Source organism: Chanos chanos, chromosome 3 (assembly GCF_902362185.1).
Source record: "Chanos chanos chromosome 3, fChaCha1.1, whole genome shotgun sequence".
NCBI lineage: Eukaryota > Metazoa > Chordata > Actinopteri > Gonorynchiformes > Chanidae > Chanos > Chanos chanos.
In genome coordinates this window covers 26,887,329-26,909,865 of record NC_044497.1, presented here as the reverse complement: position 1 = coordinate 26,909,865, position 22,537 = coordinate 26,887,329, and the positions used below count along the sequence as shown (strand labels likewise).

The following is a 22,537-nucleotide window of genomic DNA, read 5'->3' as shown; positions in this document are numbered from 1 at the left end:
GTCAAAATCAGGGGGGAAAAAAAACTTAATGTTCTCCATGTCCATCATAGATCCGTAAATATGTGCCTTCTAGAGCCGTTATGTAAAAAGACATTAGTCCTCTACAATGTTGTATTGATTTCATTTCCTCTCTCCCCCTCTCATTTTCCCTCTCACTGTGCATTACTCCTTTAGCTGAGAGTGTTTAAGCTGGCCAAGTCCTGGCCCACCCTCAACATGTTGATAAAGATCATTGGTAACTCTGTGGGAGCTCTGGGTAATCTGACCCTGGTGCTAGCCATCATCGTCTTCATCTTTGCTGTGGTGGGAATGCAGCTCTTTGGGAAGAGCTATAAGGACTGCGTGTGTAAGATTTCCACGGACTGCGAGCTACCGCGCTGGCACATGAATGACTTCTTCCACTCCTTCCTCATCGTTTTCCGGGTGCTGTGCGGAGAATGGATTGAGACCATGTGGGACTGCATGGAGGTGGCTGGGCAGGCCATGTGTCTGATCGTCTTCATGATGGTCATGGTCATTGGAAACTTGGTGGTGAGAACCCTAAAAGATCATGTGGCAAAGTACAATACATAATGCCTGAGGAGCACTGGGTTCACTATTGGCAAACTATTGGTCTGCTGAAACCTGTTTTTTTTGTTGTTGTTTTTTACATAATGAGACCCTCCGAAACAACCAGAGACCTCCCTATCTTAAATTGCATAAACCAACACTTTGGACATTTAAGACTACTTGGACACATATGACTATAAATGTGAAATAAATAGTAAGACAATAAAATTAATAAACACAGCAGAGTATCAGTGTTATGTGAGATGAGGTGTCAGCTCCAGTCTCCTTGGATTAGACAGATAGATAGATAGATAGATAGATAGATAGATAGATAGATAGATAGATAGATAGATAGATAGATAGATAGATAGATAGGTAGGTAGATAGAGTAGAATGGTAAAAGAATAGTTCCAGTAGATAGACTGTGAATGTGCTTTCTCTCTCCCTGTGGCCTCATTAGGTGCTGAATCTCTTCCTTGCCTTGTTGCTGAGCTCCTTCAGCGCTGACAACCTGGCTGCTACAGATGACGATGGTGAGATGAACAACCTCCAGATCTCCGTCATTCGCATCAAAAAGGGCATCGCTTGGGTTAAATCCAAAGTTCGACAGCTTGTGAGCATCATCCTGAGGAGGAAGGTGATGGACGAAGCCAAGCCGCTGGATGATATGTACGACAAGAAGCTGAACTGTATCGCCAACCACACGGGCGTGGACATCAACCGCGAACTGGACTACCAGAAGAACGGTAACGGAACCACCAGCGGTATAGGGAGCAGCGTCGGCAAGTACATGATCGACGAGGATCACATGTCCTTCATCCACAACCCGAACCTGACCGTGTGCGTACCCATCGCCGTGGGGGAGTCGGACTTCGAGAACCTCAACACGGAGGACTTCAGCAGCGAGTCGGAAGCTGAGGGCAGCAAAGACGTGAGTGTGGGGAGACATGGGGAACTCAATGTGAAGATGACAAAGAAGTATAAAATTGTTTGGGTGCAGGGCTTGGTGTGTCAGTATCATTCACTGTTTCCTAACAGCAGCATTTAAGCATGAACTAAGATGGAAGACAGATTTTGGCTTCAAAAGCAAAAGTGAATTGATTTTAATGTTATCATGTTTGTCATGACCTTGAATCAAGAAACTGGATCACATTCGTGGCTTTGTATTTGTGTAGGATCTTTGCGGCATTCTAAAGGTAACTCCCCTGTTGTAAATGCAGTTCTATATCAACAGGTCAGCAAATCAAGAAATGAAAATATGACCCATGAAAGAGCCAAGTTGTTTGTTACCCCTAGATTTTCAGTACCACTCCCCGACTCCCCTGGCCCAAACCCCTTCATTCAGGATTGATCATCAGTCAAGATTAATCACATCCTGGTCTATGGACTTCTATTAATAAAATTATTTACAAGCTTAAGAGAGTGCTCACAACAGGCGACTGTTCTCTCAACAGATAAATATTAGCTCTACTGCTGGTATAGTGTTTATTGTGTGTATTGCCTACTCTAGCCTAAGTGCTACAGTTGTTTGCACTTTCCAGTGTATCCCAGGAGTGTAATTGATGGTTTACTATGGATGGACCATTTTTAAGAATGTTTTATATTAGGGTCAGTCCTATTAGACGTTTTGTCTCTTGTCAAAGAGCCACAGATAAAGCTGTTACTCTCTGAACTGGTGTTCCCATTGTTTCTGTTGGGTGGTGTAGGTTTATGTCCCATAAATGTGTGTAGGTTAAGAGAGCTATTGTCTCTCCTTTATTCTCTCATCAGCTGGATGACAGCAGTTCATCAGAGGGCAGTACCATCGATATTAAACCAGAGGTGGAGGACGTGGTGGTGGTTGAAGCTGTGGAGGAATATGTGGACCCAGAGCCTTGCTGGACAGAAGGTAACGGCTCCAGGAGTCATTAACAGAACTTAAAATGCATGCATATAATCATATAAACACACGCACTGTTTCCCTAGCACTCTGAATTACTGCTCACAAAACACAAACAAACAAACAAATAGAGAAAAGAAAGAAAGAAAGAAAGAAAGAAAGAAAGAAAGAAAGAACCTGAACAGGGTATTTCAACTAACTTTAACTAATGTCAGAGCATAAACATTTTAGGATTTTCATCTCTGCATGTTTGATGCAGTGTTTCTGCATCAAACATGCAGAGATGTTATTGTCAAAATGCTGCTGAAAAGGAATGAGATGATATCCTGCATACAATATGTATTATTATTAAGATGCTGGTGACAAATGGGTGAAGTTGTCTTGATAAGATGATGATGAACTTTGATATGTTCTGGTTCTGACAGCTTGCGTAGCTCGGTACAAGTGCTGTGATGTGCCCATCACGGAAGGGTGGGGCAAACACTGGTGGTTCCTGAGGAAGACCTGCTATCTCATAGTGGAACACAACTGGTTTGAGACCCTCATCATCTTCATGATCCTCCTCAGCAGTGGAGCTTTGGTGAGATGAAACACACACACACACACACATGCATACAAGCAAATCACCAAGATCATGTACATTCACCCATGAAATTCCTACATGCTTTTACTCTAAACAGAGAGAACTGTGTAAGAGTCGTAAATTACACAGTGGGTGAAATCTGCTTAGCGTTACTATAGAACCTGAAGGTTCATATGTAGAAATGACAGAATGCAGCTGAGAGGAGATCCATAGGGGGAAGATACAGCTCACTCTTTATTCTCTGCAGATCTAAAGGGAACTGTAGAGGACTGTTAAATACAGAGGCAGGAGCTATGGTGCTAGGTGATGGGACTAATAAACTGTACTATTCATCATAACAAGCTCTTTTTTGCTGCTACAAATGTCCTGCTCTTTTGTTCAGCCTCTACCATTCAAATGATAAGACAAACAATATCTTAACTATCTATCAGTGCCATTTGGGTGAATTTCCTTTCTTTTTTTTTTGTTTAAATAAAAATGGCTTTTTAAGTGGATGTACATTTACAGATTGCTGTAAACTGTGAGTATGAATTTCAGATCCATTCTAAACTGTGAAAAGTGCTACTCACCCTCATTCTGTCCTACAAGAACTCCTACCATGTCTTAAGAGGACTTAATGTGTCAGATTAGATTACATTCATTTAGAGTCCATTTTCTCCCTGTATCTGAAGGCTCTTGCATTCTCTCTCTCTCTCTCTCTCTCTCTCTCTCTGTGCTTGCTCTGCAGGCTTTTGAGGATGTGTACATTGAACAGAGAAAGACAATTCGCATTATCCTGGAGTATGCCGACAGGGTCTTCACCTACATCTTCATTTTAGAGATGTTGCTGAAGTGGGTGGCCTACGGTTTTGTTAAATATTTCACCAATGCCTGGTGCTGGCTGGACTTCTTCATTGTAGATGTAAGTCCATCCCTTTTTTAAAGTCTGTCCCAGTAATAATAGTGATAATATGCTGTACGATCACCCAGCACAAGCACATCTTGTTGATGTATTTGCCTCCACTACAAGTACAACACTACAACTCTTTCTTTTTCCGACAGACAGTTACAAATTGAAGCTAAAGACCCCTTGTTGTCACCATTTTCAGGTTAAATAGGAGTTTGTAATTTGGTAAGATGGCTTGGCCTGTAAGACATATGAAATGCTAGTGAAATGCTAGTGTTGGGAAGTGATGAAGATGACAATTCCTTGGCCTGAACTCATAGTTAAAGGATTATGCTTGTCTGTGGGAATTATCGGAGTGGTTCTTTTCTTATTTCTGATAAACGCACGATTCCCAGAGATCCAGCAGAGGTTTGTTTTTTTGTTTTGGTTTCTGTTGACAGAGATGACAACGCTGCCGGGATGTCACGTCCAGGATGGTTTTAGACAGGGCCTGAAATAGCTGAGTCTGGCTTGGAGTCTCTCAGCTGTCACTGTGAATTTGGTGCATCAGGATAGAACATTGTCTCTCCAGTTTGTACACGCACAGGAATGACGTTATCGTGCAGCGATTATTGCACTCAAAAACGTCAGTCAACAAGCTATGAGTGTGCTGGGTGTGGTCGAATAAAAGCAAAGTTGATTATGAAATTAATCCAAGTCTTACGGTATGCATGGATGAAGGTATCATTACTATAACCATATTCAAAATGAAATGAGAATTTGCTCCAGATTTCACTTATGTCCCTATATTTATAGGTACTGTCTGAGAGTTATGTTATGATACTGTATGACAGTTATGTCTCTTAAGAATCTGACCTTTCACCCCTGCATATCTATGTATCACTTTCTTCTCCTGTGTGAAAAAGAGATGCTTGAATATCCCATGCAATTCTTTGCTAAAAACAACAAAAAAAGACCAAATTGTGTTGCCCTCTTTGTCTTTGACAAACAAAGAATTGTAAAGCCCCAAGCCCGTTTATGTGCATATAAGTGTCAATTCTTTTGTCAAAAAATAAATTTGACAAAGACCAAAGATTGAAGTATGATGGTGTAATGTGTTGAAGTTTAGGAAGGACTTCACACACAAGCCAAGATAAGTCTATCAATAACATGGATTATTGATATTATGGTATTCAAGCACTTCTCAGGCCCTTACAGGATCCTTGTGTCTTTGTTCTGTAATTCCAAACTTTTCAGTCTGTCCTCTTGGAGTCTTGACTGGGTCTCACTCTCTGCCCTTAGTGTTGGACACCTCCAAGTGTTTGGCTATTTTAACGGTGGTTATTGTGTTGTTTAACTATTAGCATGAAACAAACTGTTAATTCTATTCCATTTTGATATTCTCTCACAGATGTTTACAGAAATGCCGCATTTAATCGCTATAATATGATAGATGAAAACTGTTATAGCCACTGCTATATCTTAGTCTAATTTATGGATTTGCCATAAAGCCTTTGGTCATACTTGGAGCCTTTTCCAAAATGACAAGGGACTGAGAGAAATGTGGTGTAGATATGTTACCTTTGTGCATTTCTGGTTGGTGGAAGGTGTGTTTTGATGCTTATGACCTTTGTTGAAAAGATGCTGACTCTTTGTGCGTGTGTGTGTGTATATGTGTGTTCTGACCTTGTTCTTGAACTAACCTCCTTTTAGCATCACCCAAAACACTCCCTGGTCCAGACATAGACTGAGTGAGCAAGCCTAGAGGAGCTGGTGTGCGAAAACACACCGCACTGTTAGATCTGACCAAAGCAGTTACCATTCACACAGTTTGTATACACCCGGTTGTCTTTGCAAAACAGCTGAAATCAAAGGGAAAGCCCTTTGTGCTCTCATTGAGAAAGCACACGAAACCATCACTGGTCAATACCTGTAACTGTAAGCCTTGTTTTCAAATGTTTGACTTAAACAGAGTCTACCCAATAGCTGGTTTACTGCTGATCCATTCAGATAGTATATACAACTTTCTCTCTCACATCATATGATTACAGTAACTATAAACACTTCTCCCACCATTTTTCATACATATGTTCTTTCTCACTTCTGAAAGAACATGTAACGTTCTGTGCCTCTTGGCGAAGCCCTCTGATTTGTCCTGCCCTGTCCCCTCACTGCCTCGGCCAAAGCCGAGGCTGAATATGGTGGTCTTTAGGACCCAGGAGTGCTGGACTAACCTTGGGTATAATGAGGGAACACTTCATTTCCCAAGTTTATGATGAATGGTGTGTATGGCGAAGATAAAAAAAAAAAAAGTGTGTTATCCTCCCTTCCTCAGTCCTCCTGAAAGCTCTTACCTCAGGAATGTTTGACATATTGCCTGAGGTGTTTCATGTTGAGGACATGCAGCCAATGGTGAGTGTGGTCCCTGGAACCCGCCTTTGCCACTGTGTGTTTACCAAACGCTGCTGTGTGTCCTGTTCTCTGTGCCTGGGCTGTCCCGTGCTGTGCTTTTAACAGTGTGACACCACCCATCTGGGGTCTGGACACAGGCCCACATCACGTCCAGCATGTGTTGTCAGCGTATGTATGAGTGCGTACATGCGTGCGTGTGTGCATTCATGTGTGTTTGTTTATCATTATGTGTGTGACAGTCTTTTTGTATTCCTGTGTCATATTTTTCACATGTCTTTATGCTGTTACCATTGTCTCTTTATGATCATATTTGTAATTTTTTATTTTTATTTCCTTTTTTTTTGCTTGTTAATGTTGTGGTAGTGTATTCAAGGAGTTATTATGATGTAAAGAAACCTATTTCATTGATACATGTAAACATTCGCTAGGGCTACAATAATGCATACTTTTCCACAGCCTTAGGCAAAACTGTTAGCTTGTTGGTAGGCTACAGTTTTATGCATAGCAATACTGTTTTGACAAAATCTGTAACTGTTGAACAAAATATAGCTTTTTCACATGGACACAAGATGCATGTAAACATTTTTTCCCCTATTTTCAATGTAGTGTATTTACACAGTATTAGTATTTACACAAGGCTTGGCTACTGCTTATTCAGTCTCGTTATTAAAACTATTCAATTATCCAATCGTGTCAGTTTTGACCATGACTCATTTTCAGTTTGAAGGTAGCACATAAGTCCAGAAAATATCTAAATAACTTTCAGCATTACTCGGTTTGCTTGCAAGCACAAAAGGAAGGTGCCATAATTTGACCTCTACTTCTAATACTGAATCATAAAATAATCAAGTTGTGGATCAGTAAGTGTATGGAATAATGTCGTGAGAAGTGAAAATTGTTACAGAGTAACAGAGCCTAGTGAGTGTGTAAGCCATCACAGTCACAAGAAACATGTTTTTATATTATTTTGTTTTATTTTATTTTAATTTATTTTATTTTAATTTATTTTATTTTATTTTTGGGAGGTTTCTAATGTTGTCTTCATTGTATCACAACCATACATTGACCTTGCCTTACAGAGCGCTGACAGATGAAGAGGGTGCAGAGGGCCCCGTCCCAGCTGGCCCAGGGTGGGCCGGGCCCCGGATACAGGGGCTCACCACGGGCCCAGACTGAGGCTGAAGGTGACAATTAACCCCAAAGATCATACCGTAGATGAAGGTGAAAGCTCTATTTAAGGATGTCTCTAAAGAGATGGATGTTTGAAGCGAGCATATGAAGAACACTCAAAATGCATTTCAGAAAATTGAGGAGAGTGCAGTTTAATGGAATCTATGGCTTCAGAATCGAACAAATATTTACTGAGCTTAACAGTACGTAGAACGAACCAGTACGTAACAATTAGCAATACATAAAAGCTGCAATTTCTTGGTACCAAATCTTAGTTATTTTATGCTGGCACAATTGAAGTTCGTACTGGTTGTAGATTAGATTCTTACTTTTTAGGAAAAAAAAGGGTTATTTAAAGGATTTAAAATTATGAAAATATATTTAATGTGAAATTTGCCCAAGGAAATACTTGACGTATGGCATACATTTCAGAGTCCAACAAAGGAACTTCACCTGTTGTTTTTACTCCTTATTTTGTAAATAAATTTAGTGAGTGACAAAAGCCGTTAAAACTGGTCCTTTACCCAATAAAGCTTTCACCTTTGTTAGACTTCCCTCTGTGAGTTGGTCAGCTTTGGGTGTTGTGAATTTTCGCTGTTTTTTTTTTTCTTTTTTACCAAGTCTGTTGTCAGTGGCTGGTTGAAGCTGTGCTCAGGTCTGTCTGGTATCTTTACTGAAAAGAGCAGCTCAAGCCTTACAACTCAGCTCTAATTGCCATCCATGCTCATTCACTGATGTTTTCAGTGGGGCAAACTAATAGGGCAAGTCATTCCTCTTTTGACCTCGGTGTGTTTTGCCCAACCCCACCGGATCCCCTGCAGCCTCGTAACACGTCCCTAACAGTTAGCATGCTGGTCAGGGTGTGTCTCTGGTACCAACTCTTCGGCTGTTTTTTCTTGGCCCTTCCATTAATCTACATGTTAATCGTTGTCCTGATTAAGAGAATACCTGTGAGTGTGTGTTTGACCTCTTTGTTTTTGTTGGATGGCGCTTATAGACTGGACAAGGCTTGGGTTTTTCTCCAAAGTGATTTTGTCCTTTCAGTGCCATCCAGTGCAGTAACTAGCTGAATTCCCCCCTCCCTAATCTTCTATCCCCCTCCCTCATGTTACTGTGTCAATGTGTGGCTCTCCTTTTTCCCTTTTTTTCTTTTTTTTCTAAATTCTGTGTTAAATTCGATGTGATTGGTTAGCTGGCATACATGTACATGTTTATCTGTATTCTTTCTCTTAGGTTCCATTAGTTTGTCTGTCTTAAATTGTATGGGATTTTATGCCACAGCCGAGAGCGACAAGGAGAGACAGTGTTAGAAGGGCAAGGGTAAGGTTCTTGTGGTCTGTTGGGTTTCTGTTTTTTTTTTTGTTTTGTTTTGTTTTTTTTGTTTTTTTGAGTGTTTGCAGGGAACCCTCCGTCTACTGGCCCCTCCTTCCCAACCCTTTCCCTCCTCTCATTGGTCCCGCTGGTTCAGAATACAGCATTATGTTGTGCTTCTCTGCCTCCTTTTCCTTTTGTTTCAGTGTTGAGCCTCTATCTCTCTGCCTGTATATATATATATATATATTTGTCTCTCTCAACCACAAATTTCTTCACAGGTCATAGGAGGTTCACAAGAGTTGCTGACAACCCCCAAACTAACAGAAAGCAAAAATCTTTGTGTCTTTCTGCTACCTCCAAACTCCTACGCACCAATAACCCGTACTAAACATGACTGTCTCTCTCTCTCTCTCTCTCTCCCTCTATCTGTCTCTCTCTCTCTCTCTTGGGCATATATACATATATAAATGAGGCATTATATGTGTATATATACATTTAAAAAAAAGATATGTTTGTGTGTCAACCAACGTTCCGCCAGCTCTAGGGCCATCATTTTTCCTAGAGAACATCCTCTCGTCTAACAGTCTGGAACCTCTTTTGCTTCTCTGTTTCTGTGTAGGTGTCTATAGTCAGCCTAATAGCTAATGCGCTGGGCTACTCCGATCTAGGGCCTATTAAATCTCTCAGGACACTAAGGGCCCTGAGACCTCTCAGAGCATTGTCACGTTTTGAAGGGATGAGGGTAAGATCTGAAGCTATAGAGCTGATCTTTCTGCATGCCCATTCAACAGTTACAGCATGCTAGAACTGATCAAAACAAAACAACAACAACAACAACAAAAAAACGACAACTACAACAACAAATAAAAAGGAAGCCAAAGTTATTCCCGGGGGACTTGTTAAAAAAGTAAAAAATGAAAAAATGAAAAAATGGAATCACCCTTCCATTGCATACCCGTTCCATACCACCTGTGAAAACAAACAAACAAACAAACAGGAAAAATATCACAGTCATGATGCAGCTGAGGATAACAGTAAACACCATGAGGTGGTGATTTGGAACATAAGTATTCCCTGATTTCAGTGGATTGTTCTTGTGTTAAGTAATTACCAGCTGATTATTAAACATAGTAATTCTGTAGTAGTTCTGTAAAAAGATTTTCAAAAGCTGCCTCATCACACCTCCAAAAATTACTCATGATCACAAATTTGACTATGAAGTCTAATTTGGCCTGTGAGATAAAACCCCATTTTTTTAAAGAAAAAAAGTTTTTGAAGCCAAAAATTGCACTCTCAACCATTCAGTTCCCTTCCCATTTCACAGAGCATTTTGATCTGCAATTTGGCTGCTCATTTGGCCTGAATCTCAACCTCTGCTTTTAAATGGAGAACTCCCTCCTCCCCCCCCTCCATTTCTGCCCTGTCCCTCTGACCCGCTCCCAACCCACCTCCAAGCCCCCTTCCAGTGCATCTCTCACTGAGAACAACCAGCAGCAAAGATACAACATATTTTAGAAGAGTCCACTCTGTCTCCCCCACACTACTTAACCGATGTGGCAAACTAAAGCAAACTGGTGACTGATTGAAAAAAAAAAGAAAAAAAACCCCTCCCACTCACACCAGTTTCCTTTGAGCCTTGAATGATGTAGGTGTGAACACATGAATTCATTTTTCAGTGTCACTCCGCTTCTAAGAGACCATTGTTCATTCACTGGAGACAGGTCAATGGCCACAGCCCTGCCTGGTACTTACGGCTTTAGTTGTTTTAGGGATTCTGGTAAACCTGTGTGGCGTTGGCCCTCAGTTAAGGGAGAAGAAGCAATTCGGCTGCCATTTCCCTCAGCCATCTTGTTTTTTTTTTCTTTTGTTTTTTGTTTTTTTTTGTAGTTTTCCTAATTTGCTCAGTCGTAGCTGACAACCTCAGGTTTTTCAGGTCTTTTACCTGCTTGGTGGGGTGAGCAGTTGCATCTGGTTGTTGTCATTTTCTGCCCCTCCTCCTCCTCTTTTTCTCTTGACTGGTTGTCTTGAGCTTCTCTACCCCTCTCCTCTCCTCTCCTCTCCTCTCCGTCCTCTCTTTTCCACCTCTCCTCTGTAGCACTGTGCAACACCCTTACCCTTTTCCCCATGCCATTTCACTCCTTATACCTCCACTTCAGCCCATCTGGCCCCCAATGCTGCCCACCACGGAGCAGTGCCGTGGGGCCACCCTGCTGGAGCCTCACCACTCCCCTCTTTTGCTTGTCCAGGATCTGCACGAGGGACTGAGAAAAAAGGGAATTCCACACGTAGTTGGTTGTAGATGTGGGATTTGGGTGGGCGATATTTGCTAAGCTTCTGTCACTTTCTAGTCAAACCCCCCTATTAATTGGTCTTTTGTGGCTTTTGGTGGAAAAGACCATCTTAGAAGATATCACTCATCAGTGTGTTAACTGAGAGCGCTGTCACAGACACTGCATTGTTTTAATACAGTCTTCTCTTTATAACAAGGCCAATGAAAACCAATGATTGGACTCTGTTAAAAACTCAAATCTTCAAGGTGTAGGTTTCTCCATTGTAGGAGAGTACAAACAAACCAGTTTGGTGATAAAGAAAAGCAACAAAATCAGTAAAGTAAATGTTATGAAAATCACTGGTGTGTTAAACTTTGATCCCATTATTTCATCCATAATTTGACTGAAAACAGAAGCTTAGGAAATGTGTGAAGAAAGCCTGCTGAAAGAAAAGAGGCATTACTGTACTCACATCATGGCACCACTTCAGACCTAGGCAGGATTCTTCCTTGTTGCCTTTCACTCGCGCAGAACGTGAAACTGGGAGGCAACATGTGCACGTTTTTAGCGTCAATCAGAGAGATTGACCTGTGTCTCAGGAGAGGAGGGGCTAGACAACCTGCCTTCATGGCTCTAATTTCATTCGGATGAGACATCAGGTCCACCTCTACATAGAAGGTCAGAAAGGACCCAAAAATGACAGGCCTGATTTTGCCAGTTACATTATAATTGACCAGTTAAAATGTTGACTGTATATGGGACAAACATTTTCACCGGCTGTCCATACTCCTTAAAGAAAGATACCACTACACAAAAAAAAAGTTCCAATATGGTCTTATTTTGGTCAGTCTTTTTATTGATTTATTATTATGTGGTTAAAAGTTAAGTTTTAAATTCTGCATTGTCATTTTTGGGTAAAATGTTATGGCGTGTTTTATTTAAGAGTTTTAAGTGTCGAAAAAAAGAAATGTCCACTCAGAAATCACGATTCATGGAGTTTCTGAAGTATTTATTTGGTATGGCTCAGAAACATGCACAAGTAGCTGGAATATAGGGTGAAAAACATTATATTTTAATTCTTACCCTACCTTTCTGGTATAAGTCACTGTCTACGTTCATCAACTGATTCTCCATTTTGTTTGAACTGAATGTGAAAATTTAGTTAAAAATGGATAAATTAATTGGTCAGGAGACACGAGAGTGGAGAGATCACTCAATACATATTCAGATCATTTTATAGATTAAATGAAAAAAAAAAAAGAATATTCATCTCAAGAGTGCATTTCTTGCCCTCTGGAAGGTTTTTTTTTATCTTGACTCTCTAAGATCTTCTATGTAGCAAAAGCATTGACACTGCACTGTAGAATATATATATATATATATATAAATATTTAACACATATGAATCTCTCCACGCTATTGTTTCTCCTTATCCATTTATTTATTTATTTTAACGGTTCTTGAGACTGCACAGAGATGCCATGTAACACGCATGTACTGATCAATAGCCAATGCACATTATGCACTTTTGAAAGCCATTTTCCCTCACTTCCAGTATCTTTTGTTGAGTCTTCACAAAAAGAAAGAAAGACAGAAAGAAAAAAACGATCTAGAGAATGTCTGTAGGCCAATTGAAAATGCATTCCTGCCAGGGCATACAGGTATTCTCTCCACAAGTGCACTCTTAGGTGTGTTGTTCTGGTGAAAGCAAATATTTACCACTGGTTCGGAACTCCTCTCTGGGGTTTTTTTTTGGGGGGGGGGCTTAATTAATTAAATTAACTTTGTAATGGCAAATGTAATGTATTACACAATCATGCCTTTACAAATCAATGAAAGCTAGTCAATTCTGCTCTGCAGACTTGGTCTGATACCAACTGTTTAATACTACACACAAAGCACATGAGGAATTTCTGTCTCATTTAGCACTAAATCAGAGGAGAACACAGCACCAGGCACTTGCAGAGAGAAACCTCCCCATAAGCTCACTGTGTGTGTGTGTGTGTGTCTGTCTAAGGACGGAATATGGCTCCACCAGTGAGTCTGTGAGAGACATGCATGCTCGGCTGTGTGCCTGAGAGTTATGGCTCGGCCTGCCTAACACTGTTAGTGAGCGCTATTGAGCGCGCTCAGATCATCAGCCAATCAGTGAAGGATGGGATTCTGAATAGGAATGTGGGGGTGGGGTGGGGTGAAGAGAGGGGCACAGATGTTTTTTTTGTTTGTTTGTTTGTTTTTTTTAATTTGTGGGTGAGGGAGTGGGGGTTATGAAAAACATAAAGTATAGCTAAGTAAGTTTTTCTGGGTTGCGATGTTGTAAATGACACCAGTTTAGGAGGGTGTAATCTGTGGGAGGGTTAGTTTGATGTGTTTTGTTGGGTGTGTGTGGGGTGTTTTTTGAGTTTGTGTTGCACCCTGTAATGGCATATGTTTGAGAACCGATCATATTTATAGTTAATATCTGTTATAAGATTTTATAAGATTATATCTTACAAAAAGACAGGAATATAGAAATAAGGGCATATATACATTACTAGAGATTACTCCAATCTTAATCTCTGTGATCACACATAGTAGATACATTTTATGCTGTCACATGCGAAAAGCTTGCAGCGTATCATAAAATTGTCACAGTTTTTCCTCAACGCACATCTTTCGTGCATTCTCATTTGCACATGTTGGCTATATCACTGCTTTATCTCCAGAGTCAAATGTTTGTACAGACAATCAGTACTGTCTTTAACTTTATGTCTGTTGTTGCCAATGTGCTGTTATACTGTTCAAGCATAATGCAACAATCAAAGAAACTCTAGAAAGAGAGCAGATACTGCCATACAGAGATATGCAACCAGTGTGTGTGTGTGCGCGCGCATGTGTGTGTGTGTGTGTTTTTAACAGGGACATTGCTCCTCTTTGACACTGCACTGCCTTGTTTCTCCCGTTCTGTTGTAGGTGGTAGTCAACGCCTTGGTTGGTGCCATTCCCTCCATTATGAATGTGTTGCTGGTTTGCCTCATCTTTTGGCTGATTTTCAGTATCATGGGGGTCAACTTGTTTGCTGGCAAATACTACTATTGTTTCAATGAGACCGCCGAAGAGTACTTTGATCCGGAGGAGGTCAACAACAAAACACAGTGTTTGGAACTCATTAAAGCCAATAATACTGAAGTGCGATGGAAGAACGTCAAGATCAACTTTGACAACGTTGGGGCTGGCTACCTGGCTCTGCTTCAAGTGGTTAGTGCCCAGCTCTTTTTCTTTTGTATCACACAGATTTACTTTTTTATTATGTGTTTCAAAGAGCGGCAGATAGTACAGCTCTTAATGCTTGTGAACTCTCAGTGAAATTGTCTTTTTTTTTCCATTTTCTTCTCCCATATATCTGGTCACTGGTAACATTTTGTGTAACTTTGACACTCTGCACATAATAATAATAATAATAATAATAATAATAATAATAATAATAATAATAATAATAGCTATTACTGTTGAACAGAATGTGACTTGTTTTGTTTTATCTTTAAGGCTACCTTCAAGGGTTGGATGGACATTATGTATGCAGCTGTGGATTCACGACAGGTTAGAAGTTAACAATGTTCATGAAGGAAACCTTGAATGATTGCTTTACTTGTTGGGCTTAGTTACTTTTGGAATGCACAGCTACTCATTTTCTCCAGAAGTGTCTGATTACTTTGTATGTTGTTGTGTTTCAGGTAGAGGCTTTAGGAGTTTGTTATGTTAATGTCTTTTGAGATGGTTTGTGTCCATAGTACATGGTTTTCTCCCTGGATGAACATCCCTGATCCCTCCTCTCCTCTCCTTTCCCTTCCTATCTTTTCTTCCACTCCACTTTCCTGTCCTCTCTTGTCCTATTGACTCCTCTTAACCACTTTCCTCTCTGCTCTCCTCTCCTGTCCTCTGCTGTCCACTCCTTTGCTCTCCTGTCCATTCCTCTCCACTCCTGTGCTCTTCACAGGTGGAGGACCAGCCTAAATATGAGGACAACATTTACATGTACATCTATTTTGTCATCTTCATCATCTTCGGCTCTTTCTTCACTCTCAACCTCTTCATTGGTGTCATCATCGACAACTTCAACCAGCAGAAGAAAAAGATAAGGCTCTTCTCTTTCTCTTTACTGTCTTTTTTTTTTCGTTGCCCGTTCCTTTTTTTATGGGCAAAATATATGGTTTGAAATTGTTTTGGGACAAGTACATAACAAATTGCCATACAGTATAAGTTCTCACATTTATGTCAAAACGATGATGTCATACTTTCACTGCCAGCATTTAGATATACTGCTCTGAACCCTCTTCAGGTCTGAGTTGTAACCAATGTTGTATATGCCTGTACTTTGGAGGTCAGGATATCTTCATGACAGAGGAACAGAAGAAGTACTACAATGCCATGAAAAAGCTAGGCTCAAAGAAACCACAGAAACCTATTCCCAGACCTCAGGTATCTTATCTCATCTCTCATTGGTTAGAATTTACAGACAAACTAAACCTGCGCTTCAGATCCTCTTTCTCCTCTTTCAGATCCATTCTAAAACTCGTAGAGGAGTTAATGGCAAGTTGATAAACTCAGTTTTCCTGAATTTCTCTCCTCCCACGCAGAACAAGATCCAGGGGATGGTGTTTGACTTTGTGACTCAGCAGGTCTTTGACATCTCCATCATGATCTTGATCTGTCTGAACATGGTCACTATGATGGTAGAAACAGATGACCAATCGCAGGAAACAGAGAACATTCTCTACTGGGTCAACTTCATCTTCATTGTGGTCTTCACCTCTGAGTTTGTACTCAAACTCTTTGCCCTACGCCATTATTATTTCACCAATGGATGGAACATCTTTGATTGTGTTGTAGTCATTCTTTCCATCGTAGGTAAGCAAAGCCATGTCAAAATATGAGCAATACTACCAATTGAGTTCTTTGATTTTTTAGGCATTGTTTTGATTGTACTTAGAGTAAAAGAAGGTACACCACATGTCCTCTGCATAGCTAAGCAGACTGTGTTTTGCAATGTAAAACTGGAATGGGCAGTTTGGATGATCTCATGTTTGTTTGTTTTTTCTGTTTCACAGGTATGTTCCTGGCCGATCTGATTGAGAAGTACTTTGTGTCACCAACGTTGTTCAGGGTCATCCGTCTGGCTCGAATTGGCCGTATCCTGCGTCTGATCAAAGGAGCCAAGGGCATCCGGACTTTACTTTTCGCCCTGATGATGTCACTGCCAGCCCTGTTCAACATTGGCCTTCTGCTTTTTTTGGTCATGTTCATCTTCTCAATTTTCGGCATGTCCAACTTCGCCTATGTCAAACGAGAGGTTGGCATCGACGACATGTACAACTTCGAAACGTTTGGCAACAGCATGATCTGCTTGTTCATGATAACCACCTCAGCGGGGTGGGATGGTCTTCTCGCGCCCATTCTGAACTACCCGCCCGACTGTGACCCAGAGAAGGAGAACCCGGGAACCTCGGTGAAGGGTAACTGCGGTAACCCGTCTGTGGGGATTTTCTTCTTCGTCATGTACATCATCGTGTCCTTCCTCATCGTTGTGAACATGTACATCGCCATCATCTTGGAGAACTTCAGCGTGGCCACTGAGGAGAGCGCCGACCCGCTCTGCGAGGATGACTTCGAGTCCTTCTACGAGATCTGGGAGAAGTTCGACCCCACCGCCTCGCAGTTTATGCCCTTCTCCAAGCTGAGCGATTTCGCCGACACTCTGGAGCATCCGCTGCGCGTGCCCAAACCCAACACCATCGAGCTGATCGCCATGGACTTGCCCATGGTGAGTGACGACCGTATACACTGCCTGGACATCCTCTTTGCCTTCACCAAACGTGTGCTGGGCGACAGCGGAGACCTTGACATGATGCGCCAACAGATGGAGGAGCGTTTTATCGCTGCCAATCCCTCGAAGGTGTCCTTCGAGCCCATCACCACCACCCTACGGCGCAAGCAGGAGAATGTGTCGGCTCAGATCATTCAGCGAGCCTATCGCGCTCACCTGGTTCGACGGGGTTTCATCTGCAAGCGTCTCCTGAGCAGTAGCAGGCTGGAGAACGGCGGCACCAATCAGGAGAAGAAGGAAGGGACGCCCTCCACTGCCTCGCTCCCCTCCTACGACAGTGTGACCAAACCAGACAAAGAGAAACAGGAGGAGAGCGACAACAAGGGCAAGAAAGATAAAAACCAAAAAGACGTCAAGGAATCCAAGTGTTAGGATTTGGCAACAACGATGATGCAATGAGACAGAAACGAGAAAAAAGACTCTGTGTCTCTTCCAACAAATGTACAAAAAAAAGATCATTTGCAAGGAAAACCCAGAAAATCTTAAAAAAAAAAAATAAATAAATAAATAAAAAAATCTGTTTGCAGACAGTACAGATGTACCGATGTAGAGGAGCAGCTTGGCTTTAAATGTGACCAAGCCAAACCTAATGATCTTAACTGTGCGACATTTGTGTTCAGCGACCAAGATTTTGCAGATCAAACAGCAGCAAGCAAGGCAAACTCAACTGAAAATGACTTGCCTTTGGCAGCTGTCAGAAATAGGGACCAATACCACAGGACAAAACTGTGCAAAGGGGCACAGGAACGATGTATGGGTTCCTTTTAAGGAGTTGCCCTACCCAACATTACACTGCCGGAATCCAATGGAAACCTTCTACTCACTCAAGAGGTTCCCTTTACCTTTGTCTTTTAACTACAGCAAAAGAACAGTAATCGAGAAACAATAGGACAAAAAGAAAGATTGATCAAAAACCCAGAACACTATACAAGGGTTTTTTCATTTGTTTGTGCTGAATATATCTGCATCTTTATCTTATTTGAACAGCAAAAAAAAAAAGAGAGAGAGAGAGAGATAGAGAGTGAAGGGAAAAAAAACATTTAGCCCATGTCACACGTCTTTTCATCATCTCTTTGTTATACTTGCATCAAAAAAAGACTTTTTTTACATGGGCTTTCACACTGAAATTGGTTGGGGATCATTTATCAGGGTTTTGACTTGGGCTCAAGGGAACTTGCTCAGACCGGGTTTCAGATAAATAATAATTAATTGTGCTCGTTCAATGCATAGAAATGACTTGCATGATGGCATGTTTTGATCAGGAATCATGCATGTATAATCATAGTCCACATGGCACTACTGTTCAAACCACAATAGTGGCTTGACTGTATGTTTGAGGCAGTCCACTGGTTAAAAAAAATTAAACTTGAAAATGGTTAAGTATTGAAATATTGGGAACAACTAATGTACATTCATGCATACCCTTCATAAACATTGCTTTCAATTCTAACACCATGCACGATTTAAAACAGCTGTTGAATGAAGGGAGAGTCAGCCATTCGGTGGGTTTTATTGTTTTAATATTCTAACATTGTGATACATTTCAAAGAATCAGAATACTCATACAGAGGCACGATTTGCTGCCCTAGTTTTGGGAGTTGAAATGGTGCAGGGGATACGCTGATTTGGAGAAAGTCTCATTCAAAGCAAATCAAATCAAGTAAAAATTTTGGGCCTGACAAACCACACTTTGCTTTTGTGTGTTGTGTGTGTGCGTGTGTGTGTGTGAGTGTGTGTGTGTGTGTCTACCAGCAATATTATGCTGCTGATCTGTGCTTTATGGTCTATTCTGCTCAACCAAGAGGCTGTTAAAGATGCAAGTCGTATCTGAAACACAGGTTGTAGCAAAGCCAACATGTCATTTTTAATCTCTTAAAATGCTTTGTCAGTTAGTTGTTTGGAACAAGGCCCATTCTAGGTTTGACCTTTATGATGTTATCTTTTCAACTGAGACAGTTTAGTTCCCCAACTATGTAAAAGCTGACTCTGTTGACTGTTTTCTTTGGGTGTCTGTTCCTTAAGCAACATGTTGTGGTTGCATTTTGGAGTCAGGTAGAAGAGAAGAGATGCAAAATAGGCATTTTGAATGCGTATCTGAGGGTAGCTGAGTTTTTTCTTTTTCCTTTTGAGCTGTGGACAACTTGCTGTTGAATAGTTAAGCAGATTAAATGTGTGGTGTGCACCACTGCTAAAGCTGGCAGGAGGCCAAGCTAGCTGGCCTGAAATGCCAAAAGGGTAAAGACAGCTGCCCAGATGGTTTCTATGATGTCACTGATATAGAAGAACTCTTTGTGTTCTCAGTTTTATAGTGAAATATGTCAAGTGACATTACCCAAACTATGGATGTAGAGGCCATCTTTTTTGGCAGAAAAAGCATTTTTGGGCCATTTAACAAGATAATTGTTGCTAATTGAATGAAACGTACTGCCATCAGTTCTTGTTCGATTAGCACTCCTCAGTGGTGGCATTGTAAATCTTAGATTTGCATTTTATGTATTAACGTTTTTTTAAAATTGAAAAAGAAAAGAAAAAGTCTCGTCACCGCAGCTTGGGCTGACCGAGAGTCTGACTGTGGGATGTTCCTGGGACCACGTTTTAGAGAAAAACAGAAGCGAGGAGGCCATTTGTAGTACCAGAGAGACTATGATCTTGTTTTTTGTTGTGTTTTGTTTTGTGTTTTGTTTTACTGGATAAAAATGCTCTTCGCTGCCATTCTCTACACACCTGTGATGAGAAAGTCAAGTCCCAGTATCAAACTGCTCAACTGGGCAATAAGGGTTTACAGAGCAATCCAACACACACAGAGCCAGCACGAGTGGTAAGGCCCGTTCTGTTTACAGCCCCTTTCTCCCTCTCCCCTGACAGACCCCCCTGTTTGAGGGTCTGATCACTGCCTGAGCTCTCCAAATCAGTGTGGGTGCAGTGAACTGGAACCAAATGAATGCCTAGTGGATAAGCGTATACCACCATGCCATTCTCTCTCCATCTCCCATCCCGGTTGTCATGTGTCACTTACCACATTCGCAAACTCATCTGCCAATGTTAGAAAGTATCTTTTTATGTACAGCAACGGCTATGATGTACGTGGCACAATTGCTAAAAAAAAAAAAAAAAAAAAAGTGAACATTTGAACTTTTTTGAGAGCAACTATAAGTATTGTAATATACTCTTTTCTTTTCTTTTAATGGCATGCTTTGTTGTGGGGTTTTTTTTTTTCTTTTTTTTTCGTTTGTTTTTGTTTTTTTTTTTTGTTTGTTTTGTAAATACAGAATTTTAAAAGATGACTGCGTTTAATCAGACAAAATGATAACAATAATGTAGAATGGCTTCCAGCTGATGCCCTTTTGTCACCTTTGTTAACTTTTTGTTGTTTTTTAAAGACACTTTTCACTTTGTTGAGGGGAAATGAATGATATATTGTACCCTGAATACTATATTAGACAATATATATATATATATCAGTTAAAGAAATATATATATATATATATATATAAAATATATATATATGAACGCATATATGAAAGAGCACCGTCACATTTTGTTTATATGCAACACGTCCAGTGGATGCCAGCATTTAGTTTGGGGTCCAGGTCACACACGTTGTTATTGAAGCTGCTTGGATTATAATCTGATACAATGAGAGGATTATTGTTACCAGCACACTTTTACTAATATTAAATAGTACCTTATTGCCCACACATTCATACAAACACACACACAAATACACAATGCTCTCTGTAGTGCGTGTAGAAAAATCTGTAACCCCCCCCCACCCCCACCCCCCATGGAGTCTGTTCCAAAACCCAACGGTCACTGCAATGCTGAGATGTGCTCTGTGCTTTGTAATTTGTATTAAAAAATGTCCTCCAACACAAAGGTATCATTACTGCTGTAAATGAAGACTGGCTTTTATTTGTCTGTCTGTTTTTGTATTCGGTTTTAATGTGTTGGGTGTTATTTTTGTTTGTATAATTTTTTTTTTATTATTCTAGTGCTATTTCACTGATTGTTTGTGCCTTTTTCTGCATTTTCTCCATGTCTGTACATTTTCTGAAGTGCGGTTTTCTGCAGTCCTGGAGGATGGTGCCATGCTTAATGTTTAACATAGAGAAAAGGAGGGGGGGGGGTAGAGGAGAATCAAATGGAGCACAATGCAAATCAGGGACTTGAGTCTGTACAAGCAGTCCAACATACTGCCAGAAAAATACCTAAGTGATTAAAAAAAAACAACAACATAGCCCGTTTCCACTAGATTCGATGTTCCAAAAAAGAAAATGATCACTCTCAAATGTTCTGTTTTCTGTGCTTTGTGTATCATCCACTTGGCTTGTGAAAAACAAAACAAAACAACAACAAAATAACAACAAAAAAGAAAAAAAAACAGCTCTGACTTTATGTTCTTTCCATCTCTGAAACTCACTTTTGTAACAATGTTCAGTTATGGGACTGTACCATTTTTAGCATGATTAAAAATGCTTTTTTTCCATTTTGCTGACAAAAAAAAAAAAAAGAAAAATCAAAAGTGCTTTTCAAACTGTCGTTATTGTTTGACACAGCGTTGTAAGAAGACATACATGGTGTGTGTGGCACAACCACTTGGACTCTTAGTAAGAACATATTAAAAGATTGTCTTCATTTGAGCACGAAACCTTTTTATTACCAATAAAGCAGCGTTCCAGATAAGCAGTGTGTTTACTGGATTCATTAGTGGATCTATAGTGAACCAATGGAAACCATCTGTTCCTTTCACCAGAGCTGCTTGAACTGTAGTTCACCTGCACAACGCAAACGTAGAGCATCCATAAATCAGTAACATTGTAAATTAGATTGTAAATTTATAACAGGCACAAATCTTGCGTTACTGCTGTACAAAATGATGACTTTGTGGCCTGTTTTGGTGAACTATAAACTTTTCACCGCAAATGGTAACTTGAATCACCATTTCTGTTCACAGTTAATTCACAGTTAACCTGACCTCTTACAAACGGTTCCAATTTGAATTGATTTGATTGATTGAGTTTTCCAGAGGCAGTTTTTTTTCCAAGCGGTGTAAATATGTTGCTTAATCAGGTTAACATCACCTTAACTTAAATTTTGTATGACTGTGAGGATGGCAACTGACAGGGTGAACATATGACAGAGTTGCATCTAAGACTAAAGAATTTTCACCATTTTGAAGTGTTCTAACTTGCAGCTGTGATTTTCTTTTTTAAAAATCACAACACAGAGTAGTTTATCTACCAGAATCTGACTTTTTTGTGGTGATCAATATAAAACTATTATCCCTTTGGGTAAAGCATCCAAGTCATCCTTTGGGTTACGTCACCTCCTGACTCTTGGGGGATGGATGTAGGCCACTGCCTCTCAGAGTAATTGATTGGCAGCTTCCACAGCTGTTCCTAATGAAAGAATATTTTGAACCTGGTCCTTGGTAAGAAACAGGAAGATGGAAGAGGAAAGAAGAAAAAAGAAAAGAGGGGAAAAGAAGAAGAAATGGAGGTGGAGCTTTTCTAAGTAGTGTTTTGGCTCCTGTACCAAAATGTACCACGCTGTAGATCTTCCTCTTTTCAGCGTTCGTTCCTCACGTCTCTCCTCTCATCTCCTACTCGTTCACCCCTCCTCCATTTCACAAC

At 40.5% G+C, this 22,537-nt stretch overlaps 1 protein-coding gene across 7 annotated transcripts in view; it reads left to right on the top strand.

The window, feature by feature from the left end:
* Positions 1–17,276, top strand: part of scn8aa (sodium channel, voltage gated, type VIII, alpha subunit a) — a 39,545-nt gene extending 22,269 nt beyond the window's left edge. For 3 of the 7 annotated variants that reach the window (XM_030768538.1, XM_030768536.1, XM_030768539.1), the window contains exons 15-26: positions 175–531; positions 1,010–1,486; positions 2,320–2,437; positions 2,854–3,008; positions 3,739–3,912; positions 9,392–9,514; positions 13,994–14,278; positions 14,567–14,620; positions 15,018–15,155; positions 15,395–15,499; positions 15,658–15,928; positions 16,129–17,276. In XM_030768538.1, the coding sequence (XP_030624398.1) occupies positions 175–531; positions 1,010–1,486; positions 2,320–2,437; positions 2,854–3,008; positions 3,739–3,912; positions 9,392–9,514; positions 13,994–14,278; positions 14,567–14,620; positions 15,018–15,155; positions 15,395–15,499; positions 15,658–15,928; positions 16,129–17,276 (3,405 nt within the window). The remainder of the gene's footprint in view (positions 1–174; positions 532–1,009; positions 1,487–2,319; positions 2,438–2,853; positions 3,009–3,738; positions 3,913–9,391; positions 9,515–13,993; positions 14,279–14,566; positions 14,621–15,017; positions 15,156–15,394; positions 15,500–15,657; positions 15,929–16,128) is intronic. The other 4 variants (XM_030768537.1, XM_030768535.1, XM_030768540.1 and 1 more) reach the window with 2 other exon arrangements.
* Positions 17,277–22,537: the final 5,261 nt, after the last annotated feature.